General features: G+C 34.0%; 1 protein-coding gene across 1 annotated transcript in view; it reads right to left on the bottom strand.

Moving 5' to 3' along the window:
• Positions 1-17,555, bottom strand: part of LOC128248155 (uncharacterized) — a 44,931-nt gene that overhangs the window by 9,735 nt on the left and 17,641 nt on the right. The window contains exons 7-14 of the mRNA XM_089353272.1: positions 15,400-15,491; positions 13,134-13,224; positions 12,063-12,151; positions 9,699-9,798; positions 7,280-7,371; positions 6,215-6,305; positions 2,605-2,693; positions 1,590-1,680 (exon numbers count right to left, since the gene is read on the bottom strand). Of these exons, the coding sequence (XP_089209398.1) occupies positions 1,590-1,680; positions 2,605-2,693; positions 6,215-6,305; positions 7,280-7,371; positions 9,699-9,798; positions 12,063-12,151; positions 13,134-13,224; positions 15,400-15,491 (735 nt within the window). The remainder of the gene's footprint in view (positions 1-1,589; positions 1,681-2,604; positions 2,694-6,214; positions 6,306-7,279; positions 7,372-9,698; positions 9,799-12,062; positions 12,152-13,133; positions 13,225-15,399; positions 15,492-17,555) is intronic.

Consider the following 17,555-nt stretch of genomic DNA (forward strand, 5'->3'; position numbering starts at 1 on the left):
ACGCCTATTTGATGGAAGAAGTGAGCTAATGTGCAGCTCAAATATTGGATCACTATAAATAAATCGTTTGTGCATCCTGTGCATCAAGTAATTTCAGAACCGTCTTTCTCGGGTTACGAGAAACTATAATCAAAAATAATTTGGGGTTTTATAATTTTTATATAAACATATTTTTGATTCCTTACGTACACAGAGCCCCCACAATGCTATATTTTAATGGTTAATATTATTTATTCTATTTTACTTTTTATAAAATCATATTCAGTGAAGGTATCAACAGGTATATATGACGAAGACAAAAAGTGTCCTTACTAAAAAATAAATAAAAACTTATCAAATTATGTATTAAGCATTTCGAACCTATTAGACACGCTAAGCTACAAAATCTTTTTTTCGCTTATATTATACTAACACTCATCAAAATATGAGGATCACATATTCTGTTATAACCATGCTGGAGAGATCGGCAAGCGGAGACACCATCAGTAGTGGCCCAACCACAATGAAAGAGATGAAAGGGTAAAAAAAAAGAAGAAAATGAAATTAAGAGAGGAAAGGAAATCAAAAGCTGCTAAAAAGAAACAGGGACAAAAAGATGATGACGGTACAAATAAAAGATAAGAAGGATCCAAAAATCAGCTCCCAAGAAGAACAACCAAATAAAGAAATAAGGTAGGATGTACATACGTGAAAGTACCAATAATTAAAAATTAAAGAAAACATTAAGACAAGAAAGAACCTGGAGAATACAAATGGAAAATAGATGGAGAACACACAGGTATGTAAGTTTTACCTGCACGGTATTTGCTGGCATGCAGACGACTGTGTAAACTGCCGTTTCACACACCCAAATCTGTGCCATAACTGCATGAGGCAGTACAAAAATTTCCTTTAATAGCAGAATGTGAAGCAGTCTTGGGAAGCTACATGTAAAAAGATAGGCTCAATGAAGCAAATTAGCTACTGGGAAAAACTGGAAACGTTAGGATTTTACTCATTGTAGCGAAGACTGGAAAAATATGTCATGATATATCTCTGGAAGATCCTAGAAGGACTTGTCGTAAGCTTTGCAGGGAAAGTTATACAAACATCAAAATAGTGCGCCATGTTGCAATGTCTAAATCCCTCACTTGCCGTCAAAATGTAGGTCCATATCCTGCAATAGCTTGGGATTTAAGGGACCACAACCCTTCAATATCCTCGCGAAGGGGATGAGAGATCTACACAGTGTGGATGTTAATGACTCCAAAACTGAACTAGATCTCCTGCTAACAAGAGTTCCAGATGAACCAACTTCATGGTAAGAAGTGCGAATGAGGGCAGCATCATCAAACTCCCGCATTCACCAAATGACAACTATTAAAGGAGCATTAATGAATGTTTAGCAACACCATACCGGGGCACGGCAACATCCCTGGAACTGAAAAAAGTAAAAGATTAAACTTTTGTAAAATATAAGTAAAATTTAGAAAATTTTGCACCACCATCAACTGCGAATGTCTCAAGACTCTCCACTAATCCATGATTAAACATTTGAATGTATCACTGTATAGTTACGTTGTAAGAAAGCAGTAAGAAAATATACGTACGGGCAGAAATTTGTATCTGGAATCCGCATAGCATACATGTCTTCCCCTGAGCGACAAATTCTTTGGAACTCGTCTATACATTTGTCATCATCTACGACACGTAAAAATTGGACAGATTCTTTGGTTATCAAAAATAAACTTGATACAATGAGGAAATACTAGAAGACACAACATAAATTAAATAATTTAATTCTGGTCTTAATCAGTATTAGATTTTTAATCTATATTACGTGACTTTATGGTGACGAAGTTGCTTTCTGCCTGAATTGCTGCGATTTTGTGTGTGGCACTTGATGGACGTACTTCAGTTAGATTTAAAAGAAAAAAATTATGATCATTATAATGTCCATTCCAACTTATCTGATGTAATGTGTATTTTGTAGTTTGTAATTCAAATGGATGATAATAACAAAAGCTTGCGTACATGGAGGACTAAGGAAAAACTGTCCGTACCATTAATATAAAGTTCATAGTTATGACCTTACTTGGCAAAAGTAACGTGTTTTCTAATTGCTATCTTAATTTACCATTTCGGTCAATAAATATTCTTTTCTATTCTAGGCACAGGGCCCAAAATTTTTGGGGAGGGGGCCAGTGGATTAGATCAACCCCAGTACACAACTGGTACTTAATTTATCGATCCCGAAAGGATGAAAGGCAAAATGGACCTCGGCGGAATTTGAACTCAGAACGTAAAAACAGACGAAATACCACTAAGCATTTCGCCCGGCGTGCTAACGTATCTTATTTCTTTACTGCCCACAAGGAGCTACACACAGAGGGGACAAACAAGGACAGACAAACGGATTAAGTCGATTATATCGACCCCAGTGCGTAACTGGTACTTATTTAATCGACCCCGAAAGGATGAAAGGCAAAGTCGACCTCGGCGGAATTTGAACTCAGAACGTAGCGGCAGACGAAATACCGCTAAGCATTTCGCCCGGCATGCTAACGTTTCTGCCAGCTCGCCGCCTTTCGGTCAATAAATATTACCTAAAAAAAATCATCTTACCAGGACAATAATCAAGAAAGAATCTTTGAAAAAACTCCCAGCACTGCTTACTAGCGTGTTCAGCACAAGATTTATAGATGATAAGGCGTCTGGAAGATGAAAATAAATCTGAATAATCGCTTTCCTGCATTACTGACAGTTTTGTCCGTGTGTTACTCTTGCGTCAAGGGTGGTAAAAATCATAAGAAGAACTATTTATATATGCATGTGTGTATGTGTGTGTGTGTGCGCGTGCGCGTGTATATGTGTGTATGCACGCACGCGTTTGTACACACACACACACACACACACACACACACACACACACATACACACACATATATACAGAGATGAAGAGGAGGAGGAGAAGACCGCTATTATTCTGCTTTTGCGTGATCTAATCACAACTGCAGTCGAAATGTTTAACATAGTGAGACAATATCATGAAGTTTTATGAATTAATACGATAAAATAATTATCGATAGATAGTTGAATTAAAGCGAAATAACCGTGTTAGCAAATAACTGTAGATATTACGCTTTTATCTTTTAACGTTCCAAATCAACGGCTATAACTATGCCGTGGCATCATTATTCATATTTTGTTTAGTTCAAATACTTATCGGTATTATGAGAGGAGATATACAGAAGTGAGTGTAGATATGATTGCCTAGCTAGATAGATTGGTACATAGTTGAGTATATAGATATACCAATATGCAAATAGAGAGATATATTTATAGATACACAGGTAGATATGTACCTGGACTGAACTCAAATGAAATGAAATGAAATGAAAATAATCTTAAATGGTTGACTGAGCCGTGATGGTAGTTGGACAGTTTTTTCTATATATCAACATATCTGTGTCGTCAAAAGTTCCGATAGTTTTATTGATCATAGAAAATGACAAATCAACACAATGGGAAAAACCATTGCTAAATATCAGCAATCTAGTAAATCTGTTCTTGGCCCTTATTTTGATATTGCTTTGTAGCATTCTATGTTTGCGTGTTTGTTCATGTCGTTACCATTGGGACAGTTGTTGTTGTTGATGTTCATGCTGTTGCGGCAGTTTGTGAAGTTACTGCATATGTTTGTGTGCATATATTTTGGTTTGCTTACTCTATTGTTTGTACCCGTGCCTTTTCGTATAGTTTCTTTTGTTTATCTATTTATCTCTATTTCGTATATTTCATCATAAGTATGTGCATGGTTGTCTTTTGTTTGTTCTGGAATGTTTGTAACAGTTTTTCTCATCCTTCTGTCTTTAGTCGTCGTGTTGCGTGGTGTTGTAGTGGATGGGTGATATTGTTCCATTCGTGTCTTTTGTTGACGCTTCGTCTGTTTATTACTGTGTGCAATCTTTGTAATCTGTATAAATATCGTGTCTGTTCTATGCGTGTATAATAACTTTACCTCTATATTATTAATCGAGCCTCTATCTTCTACTTGAGCATGTTGGTAGAGCACTGAAGAGCACTGACGAGCTTAGTCACAACACATCACCAGTGACACTGGTACCAATGCCTATACCTTCATCTTAGGCTTATATCAACGATCAGGTTACAAAGATGGTCGTACGTGCAGTGGGTGCGAGTACCAGAGTCACATTCAAGGTCCAGATATTCAAGTTTAATACCAAGGTTACGCCCAAGAGAAAAGCGCAGCCACCGATGTCAGTTTCTCTGGCGATGTGACTAAACTATTTATGGCATGATGGGATAGGAGACTCAAAGAGAGATTATCAGAGAGCTCCATAAACTTAACCATATATTCCCACTCAGACTGTACTACTGGCTACTTCATTTAAATATAATAATAATAATAATAATAATAATAATAATAATAATAATAATAATAATAATAATAATAATAATAATAATAATAATAATAATAAAAAGTAACTACAAAACAATGAGACCTCGAAATTAGCCAAATAGATGATTATTTATATATGTTAGAATTTAGACCAAACAGTTAAAGCTGTCATTATAGTACTCCGAGTACTATAATCACAACTTTTTAATGTTAGTTCTAAATTATAAGAAATATACATATCTGAAATGGCTAAGGAAAATACTCTAATAACGAGGTATATAAGCCCTCGACGGAAAGAAGAAGGCTTTCCTATCCGCGTGGCAGTCGAACCTACATCCCTTCGTTAACGCGACTAAGTGTGTTACCGTTACACGATTCACTGGTGTAAAGGTAACACACTTAGTCGCGTTAACAAAGGGATGTAGTTTCGACTCCAACGCGGATAGGAAAGCCTGCTTTTTTCTGTCGAGGTCTTATACGCCCTCTTATCAAACTATTTCGTTAGTCATTGCACGGTGATCGCTATAAGCTTTAAGCTTATATAAAAAATACCATTATTAGTATTTACAGGATTGTAAAATACAGCACCGTATAAAAAAAACATTCGACCCGAAAGCGTATATATATATATATATATATATATATATATATATATATATAGTGAATAAGTTTTATTAGTTTCATTCAGTTTTTGCTTCCTTAAACTATAAAGTATATCATATATATGAAACATTAAAAGAAGAAAAATAAGTAATACCTTCTAATCTGCTTCTATGTTGGGGCACCGACTTTAGGAATTTCAGTGGAGCTAATACAACCACAGAACTTATTTTCTTTTTAAGTGTAGCACTTATTCTATCGTTCTCCTTTGCCAAACATTTAAGTTACGTGGATCTAACCGCACTAACATCGGTTGTCAAGCGGTGGAAGGGGACACAGACTCACCCCCCCCCCCCACACACATATATATATATATCTATATACGACGGAGTTCTTTCAGTTTTTGCCAATCAAATCCACTAACAAGTCCTTGGTTTGCTCGAAGGTATATTAGACTGAACCCGGTTGGGAAGCAAACTTCATACATATAGCCACACCTATGCTTACATGTTCATTTTGAATATATCTGAAATTACAGTTTTAATGAAATGTCAGGATTTGAAAAGAGGTTTTTGAAATTTCTTGCTCGTTTGAAATTTCATATTGTTTTCAATATGTCCTGCTAGCTTTTAATAATTTCATCAATATTTTTGATTATCGAAGTACTCAGCTTAAATTTCGCTACGGTTAAAATATCTAGTAACAATATCTTTTCTACATGCTAAAATCTAGTTGTCACTGTGTTTAATTTTTATATTTTCGGGACAGCAATGTAATTCCTTTTTGAGAGGGGAATTGTATGTGTATTATAAACTGATTTCTAAATTTGGAAATGCAGATTAAATTTTAAAAGGTGCTGGCGCATTTCACTTGGGAAATTGCTCTTGAATTGTTCAAGAACCATTGTCCAAAATGTGTATCTTTTGACTTGTGTCCCTCCTTGGAATTACGTATATATTCGGTAATCTGCCAATAGTCAGTACAAGTCATAATGTCGTCGATATGCATCGTGTTTAGATCGGTGTAATTTGCAGGAGTCAATTATTATTTTCTGTTGAATCAAATACACTTCGAGTACGCATTTCTAGGCTTGTACCAATATAACAAACATTTCTAATTAATAATTTATGGTGCAACTGTACAATCAAATATACAAATATGTAAATATTAGATGTAATAATAATAGTCAGATATGTAAGAAAATATATGTACTTGCAGTAATTCAAATCTGGGTTACTTATGGGATACTCTTTTTCAGCATGTTCACATTTTGATTCAATCGCACGTAAGCAAATTTTTTCCACTGCAAAACATTTTAACATTTTTTCTTTAAATCTAAAAAAATACGTTTGGCATACTAAGAAAGTGTTATACTGTACACACCATAATTTAAAACTTTTTACCTTGTTCACAATCCACGTTATCATTTGTAATGTATATTACGTTGCTTGGTGGAGGCGCAATGGCCCAGTGGTTAGGGCAGCGGACTCGCGGTCATAGGATCGCGATTTCGATTCCCAGATCGGGCGTTGTGAGTGTTTATTGAGCGAAAACACCTAAAGCTCCACGAGGCTCCGGCAGGGGATGGTGGCGAACCCTGTGGTACTCTTCCACCAAAACTTTCTCTCGCTCTTACTTCCAGTTTCTGTTGTGCCTGTAATTCAAAAGGTCAGCCTTGTCACACTGTGTCACGCTGAATATCCCCGAGAACTACGTTAAGGGTACACGTGTCTGTGGAATGCTCAACCACTTGCACGTTAATTTCACGAGCAAGCTGTTCCGTTGATCGGATCAACTGGAACCCCCGACGTCGTAAGCCTCAGAGTGCCAACATAAATACGTTGCTTGACGGTGACAAAAATATTTTCGCTATGTAATATTGTAAATTTGCGTATAGAAAAATGTATAATAATCACATTACTCTCTGTAATCTAGTTTTCCGAATCATCGAGCTATCACACCTAGTGCCATCATGAGGGGGACTTCTATATTCATAATTCTGAGTTATGGTGCCATTCAGAAATGTAGAGAAAAAGATACAGTCTAAGGCATTTGCGTGTATCAGGTTGAGTTATTTGTCTTGTGTGTAGTAGAGAGTACCCTAGTCTGGAAAAGCGTTTAATAAGGTAGGTTGCATATATTTTTCTTGTGGCTGTGATGTTTCAAATTTGTAATATCACACTGATTATGGCTGCTGAAAGACGTATTAATAATGTTACAGTTAGATTTAATATTTTAATGAATGCTTTACATTCATTCTGTATAAGTCATTCTTACCTCCACAATTCATAGTATAGAGTAAGCGAAGATAAATTTTGCAATGCTTGTCGTTATCGCTTTCAGCACACTTTTCGAATTCGATGAGTCGTCTGCAAGATGTATGTATATATATATATATGGAAAAACTGGTAAAAAATATGTGTAAATTTGCAGTAACTTCCAGTTCTATATTTAAGAGATGAAGAATTATGTACATTATTTACATATGGCAGATATTTGACTTCACCTTGTTTGTTGTTAACACAACGTCTCGGCTGATATACCCTCCAGCCTTCATCAGATGTCTTGGGAAAATTTCGAACCTGGGTTCTCATTCCTAAGGTATTTTTGATGTTGTTGTTGTTGTTGTTGTTGTTGTTGTTGTTGTTGTTATTATTATTATTATTATTCAGGCCACTGCTTGGAATTGAACTCGGAATCTTGGGGTAAGTAGCCTGCGCTCTTAACTACTACGCCATATGCCAACGGGCATATTGGCGTAGTAGTTCGAAATTTCCCCAAGGCACCTGACGAAGGCTGGAAGGTATATCAGCCGAATACAACGGTATTAACAACAAACAAGATGAGGACAAATAACCGTCAAATGTAAATAATGACAATACTTTGTTTTAATGATACACTGAAGTTATAATCTTTTAAAGATTGATATATTAAAATACCCATATAGTAAGATATCAGGATAACGTTAGTAGGAGAGTTTTGACGGAAATAAAATAAATGAAAAATAACACAAGATAAAATACAATACAAATTCATAGAATTGGAAGAAGCATGAGGAGGTTTACTTTTCCGTAACAGATTTATGGATATGAAAGTTTCATGGATGTAAGTGATTAAGGATATCAGGCCATCCCATAAATAATGTCCTAATTTTAAATAAGGAAAGCAAGTGATCATATGAAACTTAAACGTCAATATAGTTCCCATGATTATCTATAGCATATTTCCATCTACTCGTAAACTTTTTGATCCCTTTAGTGAAAAACTGTTTCGGTTTCGAAGAGAAGAACTCCGAAAGGTCAGTTTCGACTCCCTCAGTTATTTCGAGAGTTATTACATCCAAATGATTCTGTAAACTACCGAACAAATGGTAACCTGAATGTGCAAGGTCTGGGGAACAGGGCGGATGAGCAACTCTCTTTCAGTCAAGTTCCTCGATGTTTTGTGACGTGATGATCTTTGCTGTGTAGGGTCTTGCATTGTCCTGATGAAATACCATTCACTTTCGAATCACTAATACTCTAATTACTGAGAGTAGATTTGCCTATTGATTGTTGCGCATTAGTTCGTAGCAATTCAAAGCGGAAGACCTTTTTGCAATCCCACCAAACAGAGAGAAGAACCTTCTTCATATGGAGTTCCCCTTTCGGTTGTATTCGGGCTTTTACCCCTTCATCAAAACAATGTTTAGATTTTGATAGAAGACCCATTTTTCATCACCGGTCCCCAGTCTATCTAAAAAGGGCGAGACGAGTTATTGATGTTGTTGCTGCTGTGGTTTTTGTTGCCGTTTTACCTTTAAAACTTTTATACTCATAAATCTGTTACGGAAAATAAAACCTCTTACATATGTTCACTCTACTACTTTTAATTGTATTTTATCTTGTTTTATGTTATCTTAAATAATTTCCTTCCTAACCTCTCCTATTAAGTATATTAGTATACTCTAACCATTTTGCCAGAGATACACCAACACGATATTAATATCCAAGTTCAAAAGAGCTAGCGATAAAAACATTGTATTCATTATGTGGTGAAATAACTGCCTTGAGTAATTATCCATTCATATGACGAAGAATATAAAATAATTCGTCGTTGGATGCTGGAGTTACATAATTGTGTTTGTCTCTATATGAGAAATCAGCCTTATATTTAGTAATCTGTAAAACGTATGTTCAAATGTAAATGTGATCGATATGCGCCATCCTTAGCTCAGTCAATATAATTAGTACCAACAAAGTAAAGTAACCTACAGAACTATCGCACTCCAACCGATTATTTCAAGTCCAGTACGAATGTAATTAACTGTTGATATGTTGTTGTAGTATTTCATCATTTGTTCTTTTAATTGCTGTGGTTATTGGACTGCAATCATCTTTAGTTCTTAACTGGACATTAATTGATAAAACTGAAAGGAAATAATATAAACTTGATACTGATTCTATCGATATCGTTTGACGAACCACTAAGTTACGATGATGCAAACCACTTGTCTAACAATAACGGACACACACATGCACATTCATTTACGGTACTATTTTAACATATATATTGACAAAGGAGTTACGCAGTGAAACAGAATCCGGAATCACATAGTCACAAAAGGATTTTCTTAACTACGCAGTTATCTATTTATTTATGCAAATATTAAATAAATATAAGGATATTAGAGATAGCAGTACGTAAATGTACGTACCTGCAATAGTTTCTGTCTGGATTCAGTTCAGGATATTCGCTAAAGGCCTTCAAGCAAGTTGATCTATATATTTCCATGCAGTCACGTTGTTCTTCATGGGCTATAAATGTGACATATTCCGTCTGAATTTATCAAAATAACCTTATCATAAAGACGAAAAACAACATGGTGTACCATAATTTAAAACATTAACTTTTATTCCTAATCCAGGTTATCTGTTGCAATGTAGAGATTGACGATGGAATGGTTGTTATTTATATAACTGCGATTTTGTGCACTCCAACTGATGTGGATTGTGTTGTAATTTTAAAATTAGATAAAAGTAATGTTGATAACTTTTAAATGCTGGCTGTTTCTGGATTATTTTTTGTTCTGTGTAGTTTAAAAAGATAATTGTACGTTTAATGCGATTTATTTTTGTTCTCAAAATCTCTCTTATAACATACTCGCTTGAAAACCGCATTCCGTGTGGACTTCTGAGCTACCTCCTGCGAAGTTCTAATTGGGCCTGTGGACCAAAACTAGAGAGAGAGAGCTAAATAGCATGACTATAATGCGTCTATAATAACTATATACTCCGGTGGTGTTTGATCAGAGGTTATGGAAGGATGAGAATTTATTCTGTAATGCAGTCATTCTATTGCTCCACTCTGATGTCGAATTCCAAGCTGTTGGCTAATTTGTCCCAAAGTTCTTATCTCGACGTTAACGAAGCGAATGTTATCTATCGCCCCTTTGATCTCTGACATCATATGAGATACGTCAACCAAGATGGCGTGATTCAGGCAAGCTTCGCCTGCAATAAATAGCTATCCACATGCTTTTAAATCAGATTCCAATGCTTGATATTCAAGGACCAAATGAAGGGCAGGTTTTCAATCCCGGAATCATCCTGATTCCAAATAGCTATATAACAATGTACAACAAATCTAGACTGAGGTACATGGGTTTCGGACGGACAGTGAGAATTTCGGATTTATTAATCTAGATATTTTACAATTCTTTTGTCGTTTGCAGTGCTACGCAGAAATATAACATCAAGATGAAGGTCTATGAAGAGGGCCCACATATTATGCTTCCTAATCATGGGATCATTATGTAAATGTAGTGCTTTGCTTTGGAAACGTGTTTTGCCAAGCATGCTATCCATAATTCTCATAATGTCACTTGCAGTGATTATTTACCAATTATTGGTAAATAATTTGATTGATATCTTAATGATCATAAGCATTATGAATTGAAACCTACCCCACTCAGTATTGTAACTAATACCAGAAAACTATTCTACCTACTATAAATCATTTGTGCTACAATAACAATCTTCTGAATATTTCGTTGACTTCCAAACCTGAAACATTCAATAGCAAACGGTTCGTCTATTTTAAAATCCTAACAGTCACTAAGAAAAAGCATTTTATGCGTAGTTTCCAGAAAACAGTATTATAGAGTTACGTTTATGAATTTGTGACCTGTCAACTCCAATTTATAAATCATAAATAAACGAAGTTTCTATGTACTTGAGAAAGCCCAGTCGGAAGCTCATGAGAAATCCGATAGGCCAGTTACGTCACTCATCGTACACCGTTTTGGGCTGTACAAAATGTCAATCATGTCTCAGTCACACGCACATACATACCAAGTGAGTCACTGCTTGATCTTATTCGTGATGAAACATGACAGGCCCTGCACAGTCTTATAAATAATTTGTTTCCTTGGGATAACTCTCAGCATACCTTATTCAAAAGGGCAGAGCATATTAATTCATACACTCAGTATTCAAGAAAGGTGACTTTAAGTGGTTCATGAAATGTCTAGAAATAGCAGCTACATCTTCAAGTAATAACATAAAACTAGAAAGAAATCATGGACAATGTAGTCCTTGGTAAACAAATAGCAATGGGACGATCAGAGCGATAAAACTTTAGACCATAATTCTAGAAGTCTAAAACATCTTTCTTCTGTGTGCTTTTATGTAGAATGAAACGTTTACCTATGTAAATGTTGCTCAGAATCAGGATATTTTTAGTTTAGTCTCATGTAAGCCTAGTTTTTATAACTGTGGGCAAAATCATTGATTAAATCAGTTCCTTCAACAACAACAACAATAATAACGAGAACAATATGACCTCTACCACTATTACTACCATCGTTACTAGTTACGACAACGATTTCTTAGACTATATGTACTTAAAAGAAATCCACTTCTGTTTGTGATTATATCATTACACTTATTATCTGTCCAATTATTTGACAGTCAAAAACTTTAAATATTTCCAGTCATCTGAAACAACACAAATGACACCTCAAAAGGACCAGTCGTAGACCAAGTCATTAAGACGAAGTAAATTAATAATACAAACATACATTTACACATTGCGTGAAAGAGATCGCTGAAGTAATGTTTACAGGTGTGATTCTTCGTGTAAGCACATATTTCGTATACGCGCAAACGACTGAAATACAAAAATAATGATTCATATCAGAAAAATTTAAAAAAAAACAATATTTTGATGATTGATCTACTACTGCTAAATCTCGGTATATTCCATAATCTGTTTATGAGCTTCAAATATCTACTAATATTTATCTTCTTTACATAACGTAATCAAGTTGACACTGGGTGTAATTTTTTAGAAGTGCGGTGGGGCAAAATATGTTACCACGAGAAGATTCATAATTTAGAAATTGATTTCTAACCGCCAGCAAATGAGATTAATTTTTCAAAATTACTGGCACATTTCGCTCGGAAAATTGTTTTAGAGTGAAACATTAGAAGAAAGATGAAGAAAATGTTCATTAATTGTGTGTACTAACGAATAACAAAATGTTGAATAGTCTTTTTCGTTTTCGCGATGTACTACATCAGTAACGGTTGATTTACTCTAAGCATACAGTTGTCAGTGGCTACTTGCTATTGACAATGTTCAGAGTGGCCAAAATACATATATAACAGTGTCACTACCACAACTGCTACTGATGTGCTTTTGTGTGTTTTAACATTATAGGTCTATATGATATGCTATCTCGAGACAGATACTGCAGTTAACGAGGTTAAAACGATGTGTATTGCTTATAATATAAATGTTGATATGACCTTAGGGTTTTCTAAAATATTGTAATTTTTTTAAAAATTGGCATGAATAATTCAAGAAACATAATCCTAATACGCATTCATGAACTTGTGTCCATACTTGGAATTAGACAAATAGTTAATGATTGGTCAAAAATTGACTCAAGTAATGATATTGTCGATATATACCATGTTTAACTCGATATTGTTAGTACCAATCAATTACTGTTTCCTATTGAAACTTATGCACTCTAAGCAAAAAAACTTAATATGTAAAATTAATTAATAGTTTTTTGTACAATAAATGAACATGTAAATATTCCAGGTAGTAACAAATTGTAAGATTAGAAAGAAAATGTATGTACTCGCAGTAATTTGTGTCTGGTTTAAGTATGGGATAATTTTTTTCCGCTTGGAGACAAGTTGTTTTCAAGGAATTTGTACAGTTGTCGACCGCTGCAAGGCATGCACATTTTTATTATATCTTAATTATTCTTGATATATTAAACATAAATTAAAATACTGCATAAATTAAAACATTTAAATGTGAACTTAATCCATATTACATTGTTTAACATAACAAAACTGTCTATAAACTTTGTGATTTCTTGCGTTGGCTGTAGTTCAGTTGAACTTTTAGAAAAACAAGTTATAATTATTACAATCTGCACGTTTTCCGTTGTGGTGCTATGCTTAATGTAATGAATATTTGAAAATCCTGACGATTATTGTTATTTTCTTACGTTCAGCAATGTATATTTCCTTTTTCATAACTTAAGGATATGCATGTGTCTTAGAGATTCTTTATTGGTGTAGAAGGGTGTGATATACACTGGTTAGTAACCAAGTTGATAATCGTGTTATTTGTGCTTTGGTAAGTTATGTTGTATATGTTGGTCTATGTTTTTTCTCGCTGGTTGATATATCTGATATTGGTAATGTCACCTTTAATGAGGATGCAATTAGAAACAACTATATTCTTAAATAGTTGAATGAATATTTTAGTAATTATTTTATGCTCATGCTGGAAATGTATAAATATTTTCAGCTAAAATCTCCGTGCCTTAACACTCTAACTGACATCAGATATCATTCAGCACTTTTCCTGTAATAGTTTGTATTAACAACATTCTTAACACTTCATGAGGTAAATTAGTAAATTACACATGATGGCAAGCTATGTATACATCCTGAAGTAGATTACAGTAACGAAAAATATTTAATATGTAATGTCAAGAAGAAAGTACTAAACATATATGTTTTAACATATATGTTTTAACATATATGTTTTTCAGCTATAGGTACATAAATTTCCATCACGTTTCAGAAAACATTCCGTCTCATAAAAAAATCGACTTTCCAGTTGACTCGCACACAATGTAACACGTATAGCTGCACAAGAACTTCGACTTGTTCCAGTAATTAGACTGTTGCCATGTTGAAGAACTGCCTTGAAGAATTTTTAGTCGAATCAATCGACCTCAGTATCAACCTCAGTACTTATGTTCTTCTTTTCAGTCTGGTACTTAATCTATCATTCTGTTTTGCCGACTTATAGAGAGGTAAACACACCAACATATGTTGTCAATTGTGGTGCAGGTCAATCACAAACACAAGGACATAGAAAATCATACATATATTCGTATATATATATATATATATATATAGTAAAAGTCACTTGCCAAACGTGTCAAGCAGTGGGACTTAACTCACAAACATGAGGACTGTAAGACAAACGTCTTACCGAACACACACGCGCGCACGTTCGATTACATATATATATATATATCAGGAGAGGGGTAAAAAAACTTCCATGTGGCACAATTGGCAAAATACCTTTACATGAAACCACTGGTTGCCTTGGTAACCCACAAAATAAAGAATATTTATTCTCCAAGCGGTGTTAAGCACTAATCCTCACTGATCGATATTAGCGTATATATATATATATATATATATATATATATATATATATATATATATGCATCTGGTCATAGATTTCCGAATTGCAGGTAGTTGTCAATCTTTTATGACACTGTGATTATATAGCAGCTATACGATTTACAAACAATGCGAACAGTCTTAAGTTTAATAAAAATAAGGAACGACACACTTATACTATTCGAGCTGATAATGACCTCATGATAAAAGAAACCCTAACCTTATAAACTACAGATTGGAAAAATCATATTAAAGAATAGGAATTTGGAAATGTAGTGGGGCAATTTTAAGAACTGGAAATTTCAGGACAGTGAAGTATTACCCAAGAATGTTCGTAAGATTGGCAAGGGCCTCTGTGTATGTACGATAACGCTCAGTGTTCAGGTGTATGAATTAATATCTCATATGATATCCCCATAGATGCTCAAAAATATAAACTGATCAATTAGTCTTACAATGCACATTCAAGAATGTATGCAGGTCAAAAAAAGAGGGGAACAAACATAGAAACAGTTCGAAATACTATATTAAATAATAAAGAAAATCAATAGTGTAGACGGGCCCTGGACACAGGTACTAAAAATAAACTGTTAAAGAGATTGTGAGAGACATTAACAGAAGTGAGAAAATAATTTTTGTTTGCAATCAATACAACTTCAAGTACGATATAATTAATGACAAATTTCTTACGAGAGCAACTATCCTCAGCGAGTTTGTCGAAAAATCCTACGCACAATTTGTTTTTTTCTTCTTCAGCACATTTTCTTAATACCACAAGGCGTCTGGAAGATGAAAGTACATCGCGAAATTTTATTTACAAATTTAAAAATGACAATTAATATACCTATCATTATTGTCTGAAGTTAAATCCTTTCAGGATTGGTAAAATATTTAGCTGTATAAACATCGGGAACATTCTGAGGTCACATATCTACGCTATCGGAGAAAGATAAAATAGTTCGAAGTCAGAAACATTTATATACTAGTCCTTATTGTAAAAATCAGCTTTATATTTACTAATCTGTTAAACATGAGTTCGAATCTGAAAGTGGGTACCATGCAGTATCATTAGGTCGATGTAATTAGAACTAATTCAATACTGTACCCTGGTGAACTACTTCACTCCGATTAATTATAGTCTTCAACCAATCTAAGAAATATTAATACTTAACTGCTGACAATATCACTGTATGCTTTTGTCTATAATTTTCTTACTTGTTTCAGTCATTGAACTATGGCCATTTTGGAGTATTACCTTGCAATGTTTTAATTGATCATATGGATCCCAATATTTCATAATGATCTAACAAGTAATCTATTAATTTCTCTTCTATCTTCTGAGCAGTAGATAAGTAGTGGGCATATAAACAAACGCATAACAGTTATCAAGCAGTGAAAGACAAGTAAAATCATGCGCATACACACACACACACACGCACCCCCAAACGCCTAGTTCAGAATAGAGGCAGCCGACGAAGGAAAAGTTCCATAAGTGGCGTGTCTGATTTCCGCTGTTGTACATAAAAAAATCCGTTTTTTGACATCCTGTACCCGGATATGCATCTATATATACATGTAGATGTAAGTATGTACATATATGTATGTATACATGCATATGCCTATATATCATTTGTGTTATTATATATATATATATTTATATACATAAAGTTTCGAATGGAAAAAGGCTGCTCTTTCACAGGGATGTATTTTATGCAAGCGTACACCGGTTTGGCTCCATTTCGATTAATATACTTGGAATTCATTAAGTCTGATAGCTTTAATGTTAACGCTTATGAAGTTCCAGTAGTCGTTATAGATGTTTTCACCTATTCATTATATGAGAACAGAATTTTGATAATAGAATATAAGGAAAATGAAGAGTTTGAATACAGATGATAGTCAATTTCATATCGCCTACATACGTTTCAATTTCTTACCTTCATTCATATTTTGCAATTAAGATTGGATGAAGCATTTAAGAGGTAAAAATCTCATCAGGGCAAAAATTGACAAAAATTTATTCCCATCCTAATGGATGAATAGTTACTTACCAACTGAAATAATAGCATGCGTTTGTGTGTTTGTTTATGTTAGCATATGTGTATTTTGGATTCCTTTCTACAAATAATTTGGGGCTAAACTACGACCACAGTGGACAATGTCTAATTGTGGTTTTGAGGAGGTGGATCATACTACCGTTCCCTTTAACGGAATTTAGATCGGTTTTATAAAGCTGGTTACCACCCGCTTTATCTACTCACTTGTGGAAGTAATAAAAAAAAATATATACTAGCAAAAATCCAATCAATATTTTCTAGTTGTGAGAATTTCAATTTTATTACAATTTTTATTTATTTAGATGTATTAGTCTAATTTGCTGATAGTTTAGGTTGTTATATATATTTTTAGTTAGATTAGTTTTATATATTTAATGAGGGTATGAGTCACTTTGTATAACATGTATGGAATAAGTCTATTTACAAATGTTGAAGGTAGATTTCATTTTAAGGTTACTTCCTATGTTTAATATAATTGCTATCATTCACAGGTATATAGCGTAGTGGTTAAGAGCGCGGGCTACTAACCCCAAAATTCTGAGTTCGATTCCAAGCAGTGACCTGAACAATAATAATAATAATAATAATAATAGTAATAATAATTATTATAATAACATCGAAAAATACATTAGGAATGAGAACCCAGGTCCGAAATTTCCCCAAGATACCTGATGAAGGCTGGAGGGTATATCAGCCGAAATATATATATATATATATATATATATATATATATATATATGTATATATATATATATATATATATATATATATATATATATATATATATAT

Source organism: Octopus bimaculoides, chromosome 6 (assembly GCF_046866305.1).
Source record: "Octopus bimaculoides isolate indiv1 chromosome 6, ASM4686630v1, whole genome shotgun sequence".
In the NCBI taxonomy this organism is placed as follows: domain Eukaryota; kingdom Metazoa; phylum Mollusca; class Cephalopoda; order Octopoda; family Octopodidae; genus Octopus; species Octopus bimaculoides.